The following is a 24147-nucleotide window of genomic DNA, read 5'->3' as shown; positions in this document are numbered from 1 at the left end:
ATGACGTCACTAATAGAACGATTAGGTATCTTTTTTACCAGCTGTATCTAATCTAATTTTTTTAGTTGCCGATTAAGGCGCTAAATGTCGTACATTTCAAGTGTCTGTCACAAAAAATATTAAATATTTGAACTTAAATGTCAACGGAAAGTGAACTTGATTTTTCGTTGACATTTAAAGCCCTGTAACTTTTTTCTCAATCATTTGACGTATATATGATATTAAATACTTTGTGTAGGAAATTAAATTTTCTACTAGAACGTGCTTGAGAAAATTTGAAAAAAAATTTTTTGACAGAATAAAAATGAAAAATAACAAAAAATAATTTAATATGGGATAACCAGCTTGTCAAGTGAGAACTTAATTTTTGAGATGTTTATTTATTTTGACTCTCCCATCACAAGAGATTTCTGTTATATCGTTGGCGTTGAAAAAAATATCCTCACCAACAAAGTAACAATTTATTTATATAATGATGATTCTGAGAAATGCCGAACTGTTTATTCGTCCACCGTGACGAATAAATAATTCAATACTTTAAAAAAAAAAAAAAAATTCTAAACTTTTTTATTAAATATAATCAAAACTAGAATGTAACACTATATTTTTATGATATCTACTTTGAATCAGTCTTTATTAGCATAAAAAATTTAATTGATTCAATATGTAAGACGTAAGTATTAGCTCTTGATAGAAAAAATCGGTTATGAAACTAATTTATTTCGTATGAGCTTATCAACCGTTAGAAAAATAAAGTTTTATTTGCTTAATCTTTGTGACTAATGTACAAAATTATTTTTCCTGGTCTCGCAGATCTAAATTCCTGCAACGCTTCTGCGTGTGTTAAACCTTGTATGAGTTTACCATTAACTGCTAAAATTTCATCACCAATTTTCAACGTTCCCTCTTTAGCAGCTTGTCCATTTTGGGTTATATCTTTTACATAAATGCCCATATTTCCTTTGATACTATCTGATCCACCGACAATTGTAAAGCCTAATTTCTTCATAGCTCCTTTTTCAAGAATAATTCTTAATATCTTTGAGGGTAAACTACCAACTGGATTAGATAATGAGCATAAATTTGAGGTATATTTTTTTGTTACTTGGAATTTCTTCATGCCAGTAATTTTGCGATAGTCTTCATTCAATTTTACTATGTTATCTACTGAATTAATCGAAGTAAAACTCAAATTTTTATGAGTTAGAGTGGTGTACGCACTTGTTTTTGCTTTTTTATTTATTGAATTATGTAAGTCATATTCAGTTATTGAATGAGATCTTTTGGGTCTACTGTAAGAAGAAGTATCACCGGATGTATTATGTTTTAACTTCAGTATAGGTGGGCTGTCCGTACTGGGCGATACCGCGTTATCCAAAAGATTTGATATGCTACTGTTAGGCAACTTCTTTTTTCTCGGTCTCATTGATTTTTTAATTTTTTGGGTTAAGGTTTGTAGTTCTATACACTTTTTAAGAGGTGCACAGTCATTAACTAATAATACTTGATTTTTCGGTGCTTCAGACAACTCGAAATATGGGTTTTTTTGAAAAAGTTTATTATTTATTTTTTCAGGCACTAATGATTTTCTTGTAGAAATTTTATTAAGTCCTGGGTGCGCATCATGATTAATTAATTGTATTTCCTCGTTATCGCGTACAAGGATTCGACTATTTATAAAAGCTTCAAATTTTTCGTCATCACAACTATCAGTATCATCATCAGACATCGCAGAAGTATAAATAGTTGAATCTGTATTATTAACGGAATTTTCAAGGCCAGATGTATTCTTGTGTACATATTGTTTACTCGTAGCATAATTTGAACTATTGTGAATGCCTGTAAAATCGTTCATACAACCATTCCCACCAAGTTGTAAGTCATGCAACATATCTTCTAATTCAGGTCTAACAAGTACTTCTGGTCTCTGAAATCTAAAAAGTAGTAAAATAATATTTTGTAAACAATTTTACAATCTTTTGTTTATTTCATTTTATAAAAAAAATCATGATGAAAGGGACAAGTTTTGACTTTAAATTTACATAAAAATAATTCCAAAATTTTTTTTATTTCAAAATTGGCTGAAATCATTACTAGATAGGTCCGAAGCATGCATATGATCATAAATTATTATAATAATAGCTATGATTGAAAAACCTGTCATAGGATGTTTTTATTTCGAGCGCGTTTAAAAAAAGTGTAATTGCTAGTTTGATGCATAGGGTGGTTTTTTAAACTTCCCGCCAAGAAAATTGAAAATTTTCAAAAATTCGAGAAATTATTGTTCACACCCCGATTTTCGAAAATCGAGTTTTCACCAGATGTCGACGTTTTGAGGTGCTAGGAAGCTATTCTGACCATTTTTAGAATGGTATCTGTGTGTGTGCGTGTGCGCTTGTTATAGCTATTTAACTAATAAGCCGATCGAAATGGTTCTTGCGGCAATGGAAATAGCTTGTTGACCGTCAGCTTTTCTGAAAATTTAGTTCGATCGTTCAATTAGAGTCTAAAATATAGAAAAAATACGAAAAAAAAATATTCTATTTTAGCTTTTTCGAAATTTTTCAAAAACGACTAAATCAATTAATTTTAAATTCTAATGAGCTCTAGAACTCAATAAAACTCGTCGATTGCCGCTACAACCATCTCAATCGGTTAATTCGATAGACATCATGGAAAAAAGAAATGGTGAAAAACAGTTTTTTTTAATTATCTATGAACCCGACTAGAAAATTTTATGTGAGACCTGCTGGGTCCTTATGGGATTGCCTTATAGGGACCGCACATAGGGATGTAACGCAAATACCTATTGGGCCCATATTGGGCAGTCCCAGCTATGCCCCAATAGGCAAATCCCCAAGAGATCCCACTAGCACATCCCTATTGAAACAAAATATTAAATTGAGAATGAAAATTTTAATTTGATCCAAAATGTGATTTAATGTATTAGGAACATTACGTAGACAAAATTTACATGGATTTAATTAATGAAGAAATCCCGGTGATTGCTGGGCTCGAACCTGCATCCCTCCGATTCAAAGTCTTTGATGCTATCCACTGCGCTGAACCACATATGTGATCGCGTTGGTATAAATAGTATATTTATCATAACGCCAAAGAATAACTGATGAAGATAGAAAAAATCCGTGATCCAATGATCGGCGTACTCTTTGTATAAATATATGAGGGTGAAACGGGGTACTTAAAAAATTACTAAGTTTTCGGAGACTCAAATACGTTAAAAATTTGTCTTTTTATGATATTCAAAGAGTATAGGAAAAAATTAATGCAGCTACACTTGAAATCAAGTAAACGTATACTTACATACGAAATTGATTATACAACTTCTAATTTCACTGAAATTATGAATCATTCTATCCAGATATTTTTCTATCAATTTCCATGTAAAATTGTAAATAAGGTGAACACAATATTTTTTTTCAAGTTGGGTTTTCCCTGTATAGTCCCACATGAAACTCTATGGGAAAAAACTGACTATATAATTTTCTTTTAAGTCGGGTTTTCCCACTCAAGTCCTATACAAAACCCAATGAGGAAAAATGAAAATAGTTATTTTTTATTTTCACGTTGGGTTTTCCCACTTAGGTCCCACACAGAACCGAATAGTTACGTCCCAGCCTTTACGTCAGATGACGTGGGCATTTACTTCTCTAATTATCGACCTGAAATCTAACTAATTATATCGAATATCGATAAGCAAGTAATTTCCATAGTATTTAATTAATTATATAAAATAATATAATATAATATTAGAATAATATTATTTAAGACATTTGAACGTTAAGGATATGAGTAATAGTTGATAAAGTTATTTTTCTATATTTTACCAAATATGAATAAGCGCTGACGTCTCGAGTAAATCCTCGAGATGTGCAGCTGCACAAACATCTATTTTGTTTAAGATAACTTTTGTTAATGGATAAGTGACTCATTTGTTAGTAAAAAAAGCGGAGAGATCGTGAGAATTAAGTATTTTCAATAAATATTAGAATAGTTCATTCGAGAACATGCGTTATCTCGAATGACCCCTCCATATGAATCGATGCACGGGTCTGATGCCCAAACGTATTGATACTCTAGTTTTTCTCGATCAAGAGAAGTCAGTCTGAAACATAGAATCATCGAGAGCAGTCAGGCTCAGCATAAAACCCAACTTTTTTCTCACCCTCTCGAAGTTATTGTTGAGAATAATAACATGTAACCGGGCAGCGTTGGTTTACGACGTGAGAGTGCGGCTCTCTCGCTGTCTCTGTTTGGTCTCTCTCTCTCTCTCTCATTACAGCCTGATTGCTAAGTTTGGCTGAGCTAGGCGTTAGACCACAAGGGATGATTTCACGCAGCAGGTGACCGTAAATCGGTCATGTGCGCATAATTAGGTAGGGGTTAACTGAGGTTGGGGCCTAGGACGACTAGATAAAAGAAGATTCGAGCTCAAGCGATGGACACTTAAGTTCAAGCGATCGATCGAATATCCACGCGCTGAGCTAATTAACTGTATCTTGCCTACTTATCATATACGTTAAATTGAATTGAAGTACTTTCTTTGTGATAAATTACTTTGTGAATATTCTGGTTCTTTTGAAATTTGGTTTGAAAAACCATTAGTTAAATAATTAAGTGCGTTCTGTGAGGAGTGTTCTTCGAGTAGCGGCCCAAGGAACCTCGACAAACCTACGGAAGGCAATCCAGCATCGAGCCCAGGGTACGAGGACGAACCGAAGGCGTATTCCATCAGTACGGCGTATTTATTAAACCAGATAAGATTTTGCCAATTTATATTCAACTATATATATATTTCATGTATGACAATATTCTCTCTCTTCAACGCCATATAATTTAATATTTAATTTGTTTCCCGTGTCCAATGATCTCTGTGCGCTTCCAGTGAATTTATTCATGGTCGCTGGACGCATACTTATTTTAAATGTAATTTATTTATTTATAAAAAGGGAAAATCTGTGTACATATTTAGGGACATGGTTAAATAAATCTATTATATATATATACGGTAATTGAGTCTCTAAAATAAATTTCTTTTATCACCAGCGTTCTCTAGAATAAGTTATTTCAGCCGCGTGTCCGGTAAGAACGAGTCGAGCTGCAACCTGAGAACTATTTCCCGTTAAGAACCAGCAACAAAATAATTATAATTTATATTTATATTTAATAATTTATTACTAATTAATTAATTTATTCGGGAAATTTTGTAACTGTGGTTCATGGCTACTGGACACGAAGTAGCCAGGGCCAACCGTTATAAACAAGTTTCACAACTCTTCAACTATCTCTTTATTTATTGAATAACACAGATCCAGATGATATATTTAATAATATATAAATATAACCAGTTTATTTCAACCACCAAATGGTGGCTGTTCAACCCATACTTAATTGTCACTTCAACTCATACTTAACTGTCAAAAAAAAGTCTTCACAGTTTGCAGCCATAAATAATGTAAAAAAATAGTTCTCCCATGTTATTTAAATGGGAAAACTTTGAGATCGATGATGGACCTCTTAAAATTAAATTAAGGGCTGAAATTTGGACTGAATTTTTTTTAGGGCTGACCAACACATTTTTCGTGTGAGAGTCAAAAAAAAATTATCGATTTTTTTTTGGAACACCCTAATACCCATATTGCTCTGAAAATATAGGGCATTATTCACATTATGCATGACTATGAGTTATGATTTTATTCATGTATAAGGTATACAGAGTAAAATGGTGACGCGGCCGATGATCCGACGACAAATGATCCGCGACAATACATCCGCGACATTTGATTCAAGCAACATTTGATCCGTCGATAATTGATCTGCCGACAATTTATCCTTACGACAATTGATCCAAGTAACAATTATTGTGTGTAAAATTACCATTAACTCTTTCAAATATTTTAATTCCGAAAAGTTTCTAACAAGTAATAGTCCGATTTGATTACATATCACCGTCTGATTTTCTTTGAAATGGTACAGTATTATTGCAAGTGCATGGATTTATATATTTTATACGTCCACGCACACAAAAACCCCTGAAAAAAAGGCACCGTACTATTTCAAGTGTATAGGTTTATATATTTAAGGAATTTTTTCGATTGTTGATTTACAGGTATGAGGTATCTTTGGATGAACTGTCTTAAGGATTATTTATCTGTGGATATAATGTCGTGCGGACCAAATGTCGTGCGGACCAAATGTCGTGTGGATCCAATGTCATCGGATCAAATGTCGCGGATCAATTATTACGTAACCGAGTAAAGTAGTTGAACTGAATTTATAAATAAATATTATTCAAATTTTCTACAATAGTCATTTCCTTTAAATTTTTTGGACTTTTACGTAACATTAAAACATAAAATTTCAGTAACTATTGAATATGTACCTGAGATTATTTCTATTTGGTTCAATAATAATTATTCTATGTGCTAAATTAGTAACTATTAAGGAATTTCTTATCAGGTTCCATGCAGTTTTGACAATATTAAAAAATGTATACCTCAAATACAAGCTTGATTCCCTAGTTCAAATTTCCAGAGCTTCTTGGGGACAGAATAAAGCAACTTTTCTAAAAGTTTAAAACAAATCGAAGTTCGGAGAAAAAAGTTCGAGCTACTTTAAAAACAGCGATTTAAGTTTTATCGGTTTGAAATAGCTATAACTTCACAGAATCGGAGCAATTAAGCAAAAGCTGGGTAGGTTCTATTAAAATATACCCCGACAAAAGATATTAGCTGCTGGTCGACTCTCAACTTCAAATACGGTACATATAATAGTGTTTTATAAATAGGCAAAATTTAACCAAAACAGTTGTTTAGTTGGAAGCTATCAGCTGAGCCCGATATTAGTTTAGATCTAATATCTATTTTTTTTTTATAAAAGTAGAAGTTTTACTGAGAAGAATGCCGCTGGGCAGGAGTCTTTAAGTTGTATATAAGCTGACATACAAATATTTGAAAATTAGTGAAAAATCGACATTTTTTAAAAATCGAAAAATTCTCCAGCGGCCGAATTTTCACATATCGGGCTCAAATTTTCAGGATCGTCTCCTTTTCAGGTGTACTTTAGAGAAAAAAATCGGCATCAAAATCTTCGACCCCAGTGCGCACACTTTCGTCAAGAATCAATGGATCTACCCTATAAATAAAATTCTCTACAAAAAAGATCTCGTGGCATTTTGTGATAAGTCTGATAGTTTCACCAAAAAAGTAAAAAGATCTAGGTATTCACTATAAATTTGACTTCAAGCTCCAATAACTTTTCAACAGAAGAATTTATCAAAAAATGACAGGAGACTTTTTTTGTAGAGCGTTCAATTCCCTACAAAAATATATCCTAAGCTCATCTGTACAATGAGCCATTGCCGAGGTATAAAATTCCAAGCTTAAAATATTTTTTTCGTATGTTATTTAAATGGAAAATAGAAAATTATGATTCGCGACCCCTAAATATCAATATTATGAGCTCATATTTTCACAGAAACTTTATTTTGACATCCTTTGACAGAATTCCACGGCCGTTCGAAAAAAAAAAAAAACATTAGTCGATTTTTTTTGACACACCCTAATATATATATATATATATATTAGGGTGGCCCAAAATCAAAAACGGACTATTTTTTTCCGAATTTATTATGAAAATTTGTTGGTTTACGATGTTTTAAGAAGCCTTTCCAAAAATCAGCCCAATCAAAATTTTTCAAGAAGTCGCTCATGAATTTCGAAAATATCAAAAATGATAGAAATTTGAATTTTTTATTTCAAATTTTTTTCTTTCTCGTGGCAGCAATAGTTTATACTTGTGAAGTCATGACTACGCTGAAAATTAAAGCCCAAAATTTAAATAATTAAATCTCGCTCAAGAATTTTGAATGTTTTTGAGTGCTGTCTTTCGAACGTTTTCGAGCGACCCTTGAATATTAATAATAAAGCTTCTTGATTTTTTCACCATCAATTTGCATCACAAAGAATGAAAATATAACCCGAGAAATAAAAATAATGTTATTTAAATACTTTTTTATTTTTTAATTCAATTTTTAGGTTTTTTTGCTTATTCAAAACGTACCAAATTATATTGTTTAAGACTGTCCTGTATATTTTAGGTTACGCAAACGTTATATTTTACTAAATGACAATAATTTAGCATAAAAAAATACAAAACTAATTCAAACTATTAGCTACATATCAACAGTTAATATTTAAAATTCTTGGGCACCGTTTAAATATTTAATTTTTTGTCTGAAATTTTCAACATAGGCATGATTTGACAAATCTAAACTATTGCTGCCACGAGAAAGAAAAAATTTAGAAATAAAAAATCCAAATTTCAATCATTTTTGATATTTTTAAAATTCGTGAGCGACCTTGTGAAAATTTTTTATCGAGCTGATTTTTGGAGAGGCTTCTTAAAACATCGTAAGCCAACAAATTTTCATAAGTCTCGAAAAAAAATAGCCGGTTTTTTGGGCCATTCTAATATATATTTATACAGTAGACCAAATGATATGTATCCAATCAATTCGACGGATTGAGACAAGTTGTAGTGTAATTATTTAAAAGTTTCGACGTTGGGACAATGGGAATTAGGATTTATAGCAAAAATTTACACGAAAATAAAATAGAACAAAGTACGACGTTTTTTACCTGCTTGAACCGTCTTTTGTATTTTTATCTAAACTATCATCTTTTTGGTAGATTGATTCTGAGTTAGAATCAGTTTCCATTTGGACCAATTCAAGATTTGCAGGGGCAGTTCCTGTTTTTGTTTTCTGAACATCTTGATTTTTCGAAACGAATTGTGAAGTATGATGTTGGTCTTCCGAATGACGAAACAGGTTCTTAAAATTATCTTCTTTAGAAAACGATGATTTAGATCGTATAGTTGTGTTGTTTCGAAACTCAGTAATACTTCCAAGAAAACCATCAATTAATGTTCTATTTGTGCAATGGAATAAATCGTTGTCTAAATCAATTTCTTTTGTTGTTTTATAATGATGTTTGTTTTTACTTTTAAATTTTTCTTCTATAGGCTTAAATAGACTTAGTAAAGATTCTACTGCCGATTTGTTTTTTGATCTTAGTGTATAGTTGTTCTGAAAGAGAAAAAGAAAGGAATTCAGCATTTATAACAAAAATAAAGCATAATCAACTTTTAATGCAAAGTAGAATTCAGAGCAAGAAGTAATAGAAACTGGTTAAATAATTTTTGTACTCAGTGATATAATAAGTTCAATTTACTCATGAGCTCGACAATTTTTCTACTGCTTCACAATTAGAGTTTGTTGAAGCAGATTTAATGTTATATATTTTTTAATAAAATTTAAGGACAATTCGATATAAAGCTTGGTTACTGAATCAGTATATGGAGAGTAATTTACGGTCACGATTACAGCATTTCATAGGAATAATTTACATATTTTATGGGGAGAGTATTTTTTAAATATTGATTTTAGATTGAGACAGTGCAAACTGTAGTCCCATGTCAGCTTACGAATGGTTCAGGAAATTTCGTCCACAACAATTAGTTCAGGAAAGCTTAGGTAATGAATTCACACAAACGCAAGTATGATATACAAGCAAGCAGTGCGTCAACAAAAGAAATAAAATAAAAATGAACACCTCTCGAGGCGTGACAGAGGATTTTGAAAAATATAGAATCATGGATTTTTTGCTTCTTTTTTCGACCATTAAGACTTTAGTAAAGCGTGTGAAGTGCTATGTAAAAATTACTGTCGTGTGTTGGAGTCTTCGCTCAAAACAGCAATGAGGGTTTCAACCAATTTAATTGGAAAATTACTGCAAAAATTGTAAATAGTTCCTTAAATATTTTTGAAATCACAGTAAATGTAGCAGCTTGTATATTTAATGATGGCTGCTTGGGTTTGCTGGAATTTATGCAAAAGATAGAAATGAAAACCAGGACGTTTGCATGAATGGGCGCGAACAGTCGACATCATTCGAATAAGTCGAGCGGAGCAAGAAGCTGCTAAAGAAAGCAAAGAAGGTAGACAAAAATGGACCATTCGACGTCGATAAAAACAAAAATATGCACTAGAGCATATTAACAAAAATTTGCTTTATGAAGCTGGCATCGATGAATCAGCGTAAGTAAAATGAAAAAGAAATATTCTTGTGGTGTCAAAATTTTCGACACTTTGGAACGCATTTTTCTCACACTTAGCTTTCTCAAATTTGGTGCCTACAGTAGCTCAAAATCTACTGCAACGATTGTTTTAAAATTTTAAATACTCTTTTTTTACATAAATGACGTTAAGTTTATTTCTTTAGTTTTAACATATTTTAAAACAGCAAAATCTTGAACTTTTTTTTATGAGAAATCAGTATTTCGACTTCCAAGTTCTGTCAAAAATTGAAGAATTAATAAAATAAATCAAAACTCGACATTTTTACCTGCAAAAACTTATTCACTGCCAAAAACCTTTTTGGTTTTTTGGTTCTAGATGCTTCAGTGATGAGCTATGAGAAGCACCGCAATGAAACTTTTTTTTTTAACGTCCACGGAGATTCGCTGTCCATGGCTCATTTCTTCGAAAACATTGATAAAAATTTTATAGAATATTTTTCAAATTCTATTTTACTATGTAGTAATCATAGAAATTGATGTATATTAACTGTGTCGTCAAAAAAAATTATCGCAAATATGCTTTTTCTCTATCGAATTAACCTTATTCCCCCCTTAAAGATTCACCTTTACATTTTGATTTTAAAATTCTAGTTGTGACAGATGATGATAAATGATTGTGTGAAATTAAGTGACAGTTATCAAATAATTTTGAAATAAAAGATTTGGGTGACAAAACAAGGTTAGGAAAGTGAATTTTCGCGTGATTAAAACTATAGAGTATATCTAAAAGTCAAAAGACAAATTCTAAAAAAGTATTACAGCGTTTTCGTACGAGTAATTGCAAACCAGTGGTAACACTAATGGCGGTAAATTGTAAATTGATAAAATGCACAACGGTGGATGGAAAAAATCGTGTATAAATATTCGTATCGAAGTGCAATCAGAGCATCAAAGTATTTAGCAGTTATCACGAAACCTGATATAGGTTATACGATCAATTATTTTAGTCAATTTAATAATAATTATGGTGTAGAGCACTGAAAAGCGCTAAACGTGTGTTGCGATATTCAAAAGGAACACTTGAGTGTGGTTTAATAGTTTAATACATGAGAGAACTGGACTTCATTTGTTTGGCGTTGTGGATGTGGACTGGAGATCGTGCATCATTGATCGTAGATCGTATTAAGGGTATGATTTTATACTGGCGACATGACCAGTAAGTTGAGGTGTGTTTTAGCAAAGAACTTTTGCATGATGAAGTATCGAAGCTGAATGCATGTCAATTTCGGAAGGCACAAAAGAGGTGATGTATTTGCGTGCGGTGATGGAGACCATTGGTTGGTGGTGTGAGTGTGCCACATTATTTAATGATAACCATTAAAAAAACTATCAGTTCAATAAATCCCGCTTGAATCTCTCGTAAGAGCTCATAATGGGAGATTGATAAGAAAAAAAATTAATATCTAATTAGGTCACATAGATGATACAACGATATGAGGCAATTGCCTGTTCTCCGAGAATCACCACAATAAAGAAAAATAATAGTCAAAATCTTTCGGCTTTGTTCCCGTACTCGTGATAAGTTAACAAGCCGCTACCCTGTATTTGTCGAGGCTTATTCGTATCCGGTAATATAAAAATTACAACATGATATTTTTTTGTAATACTTTTTTATGACTTCTTTATTATATTCAAAGATATTCTAAATCTTAACCGAGATCTATGTTAATCACGATACCGTTTCGGTATCTCTTATCAGCCGAGTTACTCAACAAAGAGACAGCCATGCGGGCGCCGAATCTTGTGATAACCCGGATTACAATAAAAAAATCTTTCGTAACTTCAAAACCTGCCGGTCCAATAGCCAAAACTCTTTGTCTTCATCACAATATCTAGCCCCTTGCACCTCTGACCTAGTTAACTCTCTCATCCCAGGAAATTATTCTTCACCTGAAGCATATATTCTCCTACGTTACTAAGCATCCCAGCTAAAGAAATACCTCACTTACCAGTCTCTCTGCCCAATTTCCTCCCCAAATATGGCAGCCATTCGTCTTTTCTAAGAAGGAGTACTAGTAAGAGTACACTGATACATACCCACTACCTTCCTTCTCCCGACTCCGAGACATTTGGGCATAGTTATCTGTCTTATCAGGGGGCTGGGTATTCTACTCGCCGGTAACCATTATAACGCGCAGAGATTCCCCAAAGATAAGACCTTCCATTTATATATATATATGCGGCATTCCACGCCAAATCGGACAGTTTCAAAAATTGATTTTTCCGATTTTCTTAATTTTTTGGTATTTTTTAGTACCCTTTTAAAAGAGGCTACCTAGTAATTTTGAGATTTTTTTGATCAATGGTTTCAAAAATATCAAATTTTAGAAAAAACCGCTTTTTTTATGGTTTTTTTTTTATCATAACTTTCGTAATAATAGTCGAAATTCTATGTTTCTTTTTCAAAATTTTTGTTTTTAGATGGCCTTTACAGCAAAAAATACAAAAAAAATATACGAAATGTTATTAATAGAGATTTTTGAATTTTAAGTTTTCAACTGTGTTTTTAAAAAAAGATGTATCCTTCGATTCTCTCGACAATCTTCTATCTTAAACTTCTATCCATTCTGCAAATTTGAAGCCCGATCCGGTAGTGGGCCTTCCATATTTACTTTTTTTTTCGATTTTTGAAAATTGAAATAATTTTTTTTTTGTTATACTCGCTCCAAAGGTTCAACTTTTGAGCGCTGGATGGCGCCCGTAAAGGGATTCTTTTGTAGAGACTCTACTATACCGTCTTTTTTTCACGGCCTAGGCCGTGAAGTTTTACCCCCTCCTTCTTTTTACTAACTTTTCGTGTACACCCAGACGAAATTGAGAGAGATCGTAAAAAAAAATCTGGGCGTCGGTTGACCCTGCGGGCCAGCCCCAAAACTTCCCGCTGTTTTCGACCTCAAAGAGCTCGAAAACATTAGTGTAGATATATTTTCGAGCTCTTCGAGCTCGAAAATGCTATCACATGCAATTGTTTTTTTACGATCTTTTCAAGCTCTAACAAATTACCTGTTATGCTGAAGTTTGAAAATTTAAGAATCGAAAATCATCAATGAAGCGGTTTTCAAAATTTAGTTCCTGATTATGTTCAGTAAAATAAGTGTATTGAGGCAGAAATCAATGTCAGGGATCAAAATCAAGATTTAAATAAGTTTTGACTCATGTAAGAAACAATAAAATATGAAATATCCGATAAAAATATTAAAAACTACGTTTTATCGATTTTTTTGTTGATAATATGATTTAAACTGAAAAGCAAGTTCGATGACATTATACGAACAAAAGAAACCATAAAAAAGATAAGTTGGTATGATATCAGACACATTTTAGTACGTTATATTATGATTTATCCGGAAAAAATAACATAAAATGTTATTTTTTTAACTTTTCAACGCCGATATCTTTTGAACTAATCAATCGATTTTGATAGTTGACGTGGCAATCGGCGCGTTTTATTGAGTTCTAGAGCTGATTAGATTTTGAAGTCGATCGTATAAGTCGTTTTTGAGAAATCAATAAAAAACTAAAAAAAAATTTTTTTTTTTTCGTAATTCGCCAATATTTTCGAGTCTATTCGATCAATTAATCTGAAATTTTCAAGAAAGTTGATGGCCAACAAGCTTTTTCGATTGTCGCCTCAACCATCCAAATCAATTCATTAGTTCAAAAGTTACAAAGAGTTTACACACACACACACACACACACACACACACACACACACACACACACACACACACACACACACACACACACACACACACACACACGCACGCACACACACACACACACACACACACACACACACACACACACACACACACACACACACACACACACACACGCACACACACACACACACACACACACACACACACACACTCGGACACACACACACACACACACACACACACACACACACACACACACACACACACACACACACACACACACACACTCGGACACACACACACACACACACACACACACACTCGGACATCATTCTGAAAATAGTCAAAATAGCTTCCTAGGATCTCAAAACGTCGACATCTGATGAAAACTCGATTTCCGAAAATCGGGGTGAAAACAATAACTTCCCGAAATTTCTGAAAATCGTCGATTTTCTTAGCGGGAAGTTAAAAAGTAAATATGGAAGGCCCACTACCGGATCGGGCTTCAAATTTGCAGAATGGATAGAAGTTTAAGATAGAAGATTGTCGAGAGAATCGAAGGATACATCTTTTTTTAAAAACACAGTTGAAAACTTAAAATTCAAAAATCTCTATTAATAACATTTCGTATATTTTTTTTGTATTTTTTGCTGTAAAGGCCATCTAAAAACAAAAATTTTGAAAAAGAAACATAGAATTTCGACTATTATTACGAAAGTTATGATAAAAAAAAACCTTAAAAAGAGCGGTTTTTTCTAAAATTTGATATTTTAGTCCATTTCAAACCATTGATCAAAAAAATCTCAAAATTTACTAGGTAGCCTCTTTTGAGGGGTACTAAAAAATACCAAAAAATTAAGAAAATCGGAAAAATCAATTTTTGAAATCGTCCGATTTGGCGTAGAATGCCTCATATATATATACACACAGATTTCGGGAATCTCAATAAAATTTATATGTGTACCTCTCTTTTTGTCAGCACTCACCTAATCGCAAGCATATATAAGGGGCCAACAAACTACTACATTGCCCAGTGTTATCTTTATTTTGCTATACTACGTACAATTGAAACTATCTTTTATTTTACTTCCCTTGTTACATTTAGTTACTCTCGAGAAGTCATTTAGCTTTATAGCAACTCATACGATTGATTTTTCTTTTTTTTATATACATCATTCGGAAATTAATTGCTAACACCTATAATTTTTCACCTTTCAGCTTTTCGCCTCTCACGTATTCTTTATTCGCTAATTAAAAACTCGGCTGTCGGAAATACTTTCAGTCATTTTCGCAACCCAACCTGGATCAATCACCGAAGGAATCAGACTTGAAATTATTATCGTATCCGTCGGTATTCTCTTTTTTTTTTTGCAATCTTTCCTTAGAGCTTGAATCTTGCGAGAAATATGAAATTCAGTGATAGTGAAGCGATAAAAGGAAACAACCGACAACTTAATCACCTTCGCACTACTCGCCGCCAATCAGCAGCATCAACGAAACCGGTGTAATGAGTCCACTTATTCTATCAACTGATTGTGGTCTTGATAAAAAAAGGGCCCACACATGTGTAAAACTTAAGGTGTCTTACGTACCTGTCCAGCTATGCTCAGTGGAATCTCAGGACGAGGGTAACCCCGTACTGGACCACGCAGTATTAAAATTAAGAGATCTTATACTAAACTTATCAGGGAGATTTACAAGGCTAGACAATTAATTAATATGTTTCAGTACACTGATAACCATGGAATTTATTACGAACGAAGTCGCTTTACAAAAGAATGAATGAAGCGATGAACAATAATTATAACGACTCTTCGATTCAAAAAATATCACTTCACAAATAAATAACAAACCCCGACAATAATTAACGACTCCACTTACTCCAACTAATTTTCCGGTCCTCCGTCCCGACGAACCTCCTTCCTTAGACAAAACCTCCAGTCCTTTCAACCTTGACCAATCCTTTTCCCAAGTCGTTTCAATCCACCAGATCCAAAATTCCACAATAATAAGTTATAATTAAAATGAACTTAATTAAATAAGCTTCCACGTAGCACGTGGGCTACAATTGTAGCAGCAATTGTAGTAGTAGTAACCTAGACCATGTCGGTATCGCGCCGAGTGCTCTACCAGTTGAGATATCCAGTACTATACTACTATATTCCGTTCAATTTGATCAAAAACTGTCTGTAAGGCTATCTATATTTTTCTGAGTTTATCTATAAATTGTCTTATTGAGAAGGTTAATTGTAAGTTTAGGTTTTACTATATTTGAAAATTGGGAATTTTCCTCCGAAAAAATTAATCCTTGCCCCTAATACAATTTACGATTTTTTTTGTACAATTTTATTCAACTTCTGAGCTTTTAAAGACAATTCAAAAAAACTTCAGTGCAAAGTCACAAGAAATAAGCCAAATTTAGAAAATTTTTTATTTTCAATCGAAAAAAAAAAAAAAAAAATATAAAGGAAGGTTGGCACAAAATGGGAATAGCGGGTCTAAATACTGTCTTAATTGAAGTTTTTTTTGAGATAAAAAAATTGAGAATCGAAGGTTTCGGACTTCGAAAAAATGACGGTTTTTTTGAAAAAACTGAAATATTTCATATATCGTGACTTCCGAAAAATTGTTTGTATTTTTTTCTGAAAACTACATTTAAAAACACAAATTTTGAAAAAAAAGAAAAGGGCCGATAGGTTAATTTGTGAGAAAGTTATAGCAATTTAAAAAAAATAAAAGCGGTTTTTTTCAAAAATTCGTAACTTTTTTTAGGTTGGGTAAAAAAATCTGAAAAAAATTCAGAAAAATGTCTTTGATAGGATAGAAAATCATAAAAAAGTTTCATCGAAATCGAAGGGGGTCGGGTCAAAACCTCGGTGATTTGGCATGGAATGCCCCCTATATATTCGGTCGTAACACAACATGTGCCCTAGAGAAAAGTGGGATAGAGAAAAAGGGCATTACCAAAAAGTGGGAGTTTGTTATCGTCGTTCAACGCTGATGCTATTGCCTCAACAGTCGGACGATGCTTTTCGAAGTATTCACTTTTTGTGGAAAAGCTAATTTCCCATGTAGGAACTTACAAGCTCTGACAACGGGGCTAAGCACGGACTAGGACTGGGTAACCCAGCTGTGGCTCCCCAGTGTCGGCCCTAGCTAAGGCCCAGGACTGGGCAACCTAGCTCTGGCTTCCCAATGTCGGCCCTAGCTTAGGTCCAGTCGTGGGCAACCTAGCGCTGGCTTTCCATCCTTGGCCCGAGATTAACCCAGAACTAGTAAGCCCAGCTCTGGCTTCCTAGTGTCGGCCCTAGCTAAGGCCCAGTCGTGGGCAACCTAGCGCTGGCTTTCCGCTGTTGGCCCCAAACGAGACCCAGTCATGGGTAACCCTGCTCTAGCTCTTCAATATTGGCCCAAGCTTGAACCAGAACTAGTTCACCGAGCTCTGGGTTTCCACGGTAGACCCTAGCTAGGACCCAGCTATGAATAACTTCTACCCATACAGGAAGCCCCCGAGTTGAACGACGGGGCCATGCCTGGGACATTATTGGGAAGCCCGTCTTGGCAAACCTATACTGTCCCATGCCTGGGCCATAACTGGGTAATTAGTATTGGCCATTCCAATGATTACCCAGGCTTGGGCCAAGACTGAATACCCTAGCTTTGGCCAACCCTAGAGTCACCCTAACATGGGCCAAGATTGAATAACCTAGCCTCGGCCGTTGGATGGTTACCCTAACATCGGCCAACACTAGATAACCTAGCCTTGGCCAAGCCGAGAGTCACCCTAACTTGGGAATTATGGTGGTAGAGTAAGACAATTAAGCTGGGTTCTTGATAAATAATCAATTAAATTTAATAAATTTTATTTTAAAAAATTATGTAATTATAATATAAATAATACGAAATTATTTTTTTCTTTCTTAATCGAAAATATAAATTAAATTGCTCTTTATATTTCATAAAACCGAGTGGTTGTAGTAAAATGAACAAGTAGAACATATAAAAGTTTCAATTGAACGTTAGTAGGTTCGCCCAGTAGCCAGCGTTCAAACCCAGCAATCAGAAGGACGGCAGTTCGCGCCCAGAGCCCAGCAGAATTTTCACCGAGTTTTTTTCACGTTATTTACTTCACTTAAATAGTTTAAACGTTAATGATCACAAACTCTAGTACTTTAATAATAATAATTTTTTTTTTAATTGAATTTATGTGTTTTTTCGATGCATGGGCCAAGTCTGGCAACCAAGTATGGGCCAGGCCTGGCAACCAAGCATGGGTCAGGTCTGACAACCAAGGTTGGGCCAGGTCTGGCAAGCAAGCATGGGTCAGGGCTGGCAACCAGGCTTGGCACCCAGTTATCATTCCAGACTTCTACCAAGGCTGGAACAAGGCTGGCTTACAAGCTTGGCCCAGAGTTCAACATAGTTGAACCAAGCCTGAGCCAAGCCTGGGCCCGTCGTACTTTCCTGTCTGGGTTCTATTCTTTTGATAATCGTTATTTGTCATAAAATTATTCTTATCTAAATTTATTTGATGACATTCTTTTAGAAAAATCGTCAGCAATAAGTAGGTATCTTAATGCATTAAAAATATCTTATCTTATTCGATTATTTTTAGATGCAGACTTATTTGTGTACTACGTTTATAGAAAATATACTATTATTAATAATACAGTTATTTAAATATATCGATGTAATAGGTCTCTGGTAGGTCTCTTATTATTTAATATCTTAAAATTGGCAGTCGTCTAGTGAGCAGGCTGAGACGTAAACATCATAATTCACTTACACAAATAAAAGCTGTTTTATAATTGGTGCTATCTCCACACAGCTCACATCTAGATCTCTCGAGACCCCGAAACGTTTAACATTTATCTTTAGTCTAGACGTAATAATAAATGATTTTTTCAATATTATGAAAGTAAATTCAACCTGTTCTTTTCTCTCCGAACTTCCGTGGAAACTCTGTTGACGAAAACTCCATCGACGATCGCAACTAGACGATGGAAGTAGTTCTATACTATTTGCTTTTTTCATTTGAACAAATTTCAGGTCTGGATTTTTATTTCACCTAGAAATATATAAAAACGTAGTTAACCTATAATAATCAGAGTGGTAAATAATAGTTTTTAGCGCATTAAGGAAATTATATCCGTCGTAGATCGTCAAGCGCTATCTCGTTTACTAAACTTCCTATTTATTTCAATTTTAATGATTTCTGTTATTTTATAAAAAAAAAATCAGTTAGACTTGCGTACGATGGAATATTTAAAGTTAATTATTGTTCTATTTGGAAATATCATGCCGAAAATCTTCGGCATTGGAGCGTGGTCGCTGTAACGGTAATAACAGAGGACTATAAACACCGCGCATTCCATGAGGAATCGGAAATCAAATTACACAATGAGCTATTCTATATCACATTGGTTGGAACATAAACCAGTAATTTTATCCTCAGGCTACCTGAAACTTGATGTTGTGTAGAATTAAAAATATTTAAATTCGAAAAGTATAAAGAAATAGAAAAATTAAAAATGTCCAGAAATCGGTAAATTTAAAATTTTGTTATTACCCTGCTTAAAAAATCCGATAGATTCTTATAGCTGTATGCATAAGGCCTTATACTTAACTATAGCACTTTTCATAGAACTCATTAATTTTTATCAAATCTCTAAGGGAATTTATGAGAATCTATTAGATTCTATAAGATTTTCCAACCAGTGAAACAAAAAATCGAAAAACAAAATACCACTTATCTTTAGTTATTTTTCAAAAAAATGAAATGTATTAACATGCAATATATAAATTTCTATGTAAAGTTAATATCAGACAAAATCAAAAAAGTTTGGCCCTGAATGTCTTAAGACAAATTTCTTTATTTTATAAAAATGTTTTTCAATAAAATTGGGACACTTACTGACTCAACCTATAATGTCAGAGTGGCATTGCTTTCTCTTGGAGAGCTTGATTTTAAATAGTAAAATACTGCGGCACTTTAAATTTATCAAATAAAATTTATGATTTTGATCACTAAATATTATTAAATAAATACTGATAAACGTAGATAAATAAATAAATACGCTTATGTATATGGGGCATTCCATGACAAATCGACCACTCTTGAATCTGACTCTTTTTGTTTGGCTGATTTTTTTTTTCCTTTTCTATCTCATTAAAAACAGCTTTCAGGATATTTTCGAATTTTTTTACCCGACCCAAAAAAAGTTATGAATTTTTCAAAGAAATTGCTTTTTTTTTTAAGAGCCATAACTATTTCAGAAAATGCTATCTGGCAGCCAGAATGGAAGGTAGATTTATCGAAAGGTTTCAGCACCTTCCTGACTTTTCGGTAGCTCACGCTTAGTTTAAAACAAAGGCGGCTCTTTTTCAGTTTTACTACGGCTGAAGCCAATTTTTGGAGGTCAGTTTTTCAATCCTAGATTCTTAATTCGGAATTAAAAATTTTTAGTAACTTTATATATTTATATATACATATACGAGTAATACAAATTTGATTCCGTATCACTAAAATCTCAGATTGACAAACTAGCTTTTAGTAAGCGTGGTTATATCAATAACCCGAGTTATTGACATTACATTTGAAGTCTGCAAAATGTTTGTGTATACTGATATGCTGAGAAACAAAAATATATATAAGGCAAATGTCCCAATACCGGAACGATTTGATAATCATTATATTATATTTCAACTCGTACGCGATGAAACTAAATAAAACTTTCTTTATTTGAAACCTTAATCTTTAAGTTAAAAAATAATATATAAAATAGATTTTAGAAAATATTTAAAATATGAAAAAAAAAAATGTTAATTAGAGTATTAGTCTCGGATTCATGATTTTTTCATGTCTCTTAATGGTTTTGCTAAGAAATTAGTCAATGGTCTTAAGCTTATAGAAAATGCATAGAATTATTTTTCAATAATCTTTTTTTTTTGTATATGTATCTTGAATGGCATAAAATTCAAGAAAACATATTAAAAATATGAAAAAAAATAGTATTATTATATTAATTTGACTGTTCGTCTATTGGTACACCGAAATGAACCCGTGCCCAGTACCGGAACAGCCAATCATATTAATGTTATCGATAGACATTAACGGTGAGTTTTATTGACTGGCTGAATCAAGTACAATATTAATTATTACTGGAGCCTTAATATTTAATGCAGTATGTATGATTGTTATAAAAAATAGATTAAGTATAGATAAACTCTAATTTAAATCATAAAAAATAAATTTTTGTTTTTATTTTTTTAATTATTTTTCTAGTATAACCTCAAATAATTTATTTTGTTTCTATTCTTTAGTTCAAAATTTTTATTTGCATTGAATATTCAATCATTTTAAAATTTTAAATACATTTTACATTATGGGTGTGATATAGCAGACATCAGACAAATTTAAAATTATTAATAAATCGAGTAAATAATTAATAATATAAAATTAAAAAAAATGCAAATTCAAAAAATTTTGAAATTAATAGTACTTTTGTGTAAATATTATTTTTTTAATTATTTATCTTATTTATTTATAATTTTAAAGTTCTCTGATGTCTGCTACATTCATACTCGTTTTACATTAATATTATTTAATAATCATTAATATTTTCACCATGAATAAATACAAAAAATAACTTATTTTATTTACTGTTCCGGTATTAGGACAACCGAATTCCCGTATTGGGACAAGGCTATTTCAGGGTTCCGGTATTGGGTCTTTTGGGTGTCATAGAAAAAAATTTTTTTCGTATATTAAATTTAAGAAAAATGAACTAATTTGATTATTTTTGAATTGGTAAATGTCTATTCTATATGATGTAATAAATTATTTTGGTTTATAATTTATTTGAATATTTTTAAAACGATAAAAATCAGTCCTATACCCTTCATCGTTCCAGTATTGGGACATTTACCTTACATAATAAAATGTATAACAAGAGTTATAATCACAGACCGTACAGGTACGTTTGAAACATCAACAGTAATAACAGAAATACTTTTAAAATTTAAAATACCTGAGAAATTAACAGGTTATGTTGTTCACAGCAAAATACAGCCGAAGAAATTGGATTATTATGGGAAATGCATAAGTTATATGGAATGAAATCCAAATTTTCAACATTTTTTGATTCCATTAAAATGTTCAAGGCTATCAAATCATTGGAAGAAATGGTCACAAAATATATATATATATATATATATATATATATATATATATATATATATATATATATATTGGGACAATGCAGATTGTCTTCGTCGTCTTCAGTCTTATGGTTATCCTGCTATCGTCGCGTCACCGATCTAAAACTAAAGTCATAGTGCTATGTTCACATGACTAATTATCACCTCAACGCATGACCGTGAGGAAAAATGGGGAGCGAGCCCAAAAACTCAGCCCTAAGACCCTGCGGTGATTGAACTTCACTTCGATCTTGGATCCTAACAAGCGCGCACGTGCTACCAATTGAATAATTATATAACTTTATTTAAGATATAAATAATTCTAGCGATATACTCACCATACTAATACTTTAAGTCTATTTATAATTTAATTTCTTTTATTGTATCCATTAAATTTCATCATTATTATATTAAATATAAGTTTAATTAATTAAGTAAGGATTCACAAAAAATCTGTGCCACGCGCTCACTAAAAATATTGGAACTGTTGCCGCTTACGAGCAATAACTATTCGCTCCGAGGGCAACCATTCGTAGTACCATCCGTGGCAAAAACAATAATTTCACTCCCTATACTAGGCTATGAAAACAATGGCCATTTAATGAAAAAAATTATTTATTTAAATAAAAGTTATATGTAAGCCAAAATATCCGGAGGTTAATGTTGTAAAAAAATTATTAATTAATGTAAAAAAGAATAATTGGAAAAATTCATTTTTTTAAAAAGAAAAAAAAAAGACCCGATGAAACAAGATTGTATACAATTGGATAGAAAAAATGGCCCGATTCATTTGTATACAATCGTGCATAATTGTATTTTATTTGTATATAATTTGTATATAATCACATAATGTTTTTGTATAGATTATATATAATTATATACAAGTCTATATAATTGTATACAAATATATACATTTGTATATAATCCCATACTGTATTCGTATAGATTATACATAATTATATGGGTCATTCCATGTCAAATCGACCAGTAGTTGGATTCAACCTCTTCCAATTTGGACGAAATTTGGTCAAAACTTTCCTTTTGCCATAAAACAGAGATTTACCAAAGGAAAAAATATTAGAAAATTTTTTTGCGAAAGTTATTCAAAATCCAAAATTTTACTATTTTTCTAATTTTTCAACTTTATTTTTTGAATATCTCGACAACTATGATAGATACAGAAATGGTTTTGGTTTTGTTTTAAAGAGGACACTTGAGGATATTGAAAAAAAAATAAATTTTGAAAAATGAGAAAGTTATCGAATTCAAAATTTTCTAAAACCGTCAAAATCGTATGGTGACACGAAATTTTGGGCTCAAATTTTTTACTACACTACCTTTAAACACTCTTAAGAGATCCGGAAAATTTCAGAGAGGTGTTTTTTTTTTGTTTCAAAATTATGAATTTTTTAATTTTGACAAAAAAAAAAATTTTTTTTTTTTCACCCTTGAGTCTAGCATAGTTAAGAAAAAAAATCCCATTTAAAAAAAAAAAGATTATTTCACCGCGTTTTCATTAATGCGCTTTCATGAATTGTTCGGGTGAAATTTTGTTATCGATTTTAAACTTACTTTCCGATGAACTATAGATTCGAAATTTGAAGCATGACTCAGAACTAGATGACAGTGCAAGAAAATAAAAAAAAAAACGAATAAAAAAAAACGTACTCATTTGTTTGTATGCCCGGTATGAAATTTTAATAAACATTTTAAAACTAACTTCTGGATATGACTTATATTCTTGAATATAACTCACAACTGAATGAACGATGAAAAAAACACCGTTTAATGAAGATTTAATGAAGGAAATGGAAAGAATGCGACGACTAGAATCTCCAGATGTATTTAAAATTTTTAACTAAAAAAGATCTGGCTTTAATTTACTTTGATATTTTTGAGTACAAGTTTTATAAAACATGATTTTGTTTGCTTCTTAATTTTATTTTTCAAAAAAAAAAAAAAAAAAAAAAAAACAATTAACTAGTTTGATAGTTTACTGGTAGGTAGAAAAAACGATTTCCTATTTAAGATATAATTAGGAGTTACCAAGGTGTTCGAAATTGATTTAAAAACTTAACACACATAATATTAAAAAGCAGAAAATAATGATCGAAATAAAAAAAAT

General features: G+C 32.2%; 1 protein-coding gene across 7 annotated transcripts in view; it reads right to left on the bottom strand.

The window, feature by feature from the left end:
- Window positions 1–602: 602 nt before the first annotated feature.
- The window catches only part of LOC103576136 (uncharacterized), a 50048-nt gene continuing 26503 nt past the window's right edge, over window positions 603–24147 (bottom strand). For 4 of the 7 annotated variants that reach the window (XM_053737052.1, XM_053737053.1, XM_053737051.1 and 1 more), the window contains 3 exons: window positions 18753–18891; window positions 8661–9109; window positions 603–1934 (listed from right to left, as the gene is read on the bottom strand). In XM_053737052.1, the coding sequence (XP_053593027.1) occupies window positions 767–1934; window positions 8661–9109; window positions 18753–18857 (1722 nt within the window). In that variant the 5' untranslated portion in view covers window positions 18858–18891 and the 3' untranslated portion in view covers window positions 603–766. Of the gene's footprint in view, window positions 1935–8660; window positions 9110–18752; window positions 18892–21853; window positions 21930–24147 lie in introns of those variants that run through there. The other 3 variants (XM_053737056.1, XM_053737055.1, XM_014442765.1) reach the window with 2 other exon arrangements.

The sequence above is a fragment of the Microplitis demolitor genome, chromosome 2 (assembly GCF_026212275.2).
Source record: "Microplitis demolitor isolate Queensland-Clemson2020A chromosome 2, iyMicDemo2.1a, whole genome shotgun sequence".
Taxonomy (NCBI): Eukaryota; Metazoa; Arthropoda; class Insecta; order Hymenoptera; family Braconidae; genus Microplitis; species Microplitis demolitor.
Note: the sequence above shows the minus strand (reverse complement) of the source record. Positions and strands in the feature narration are given on the sequence as shown.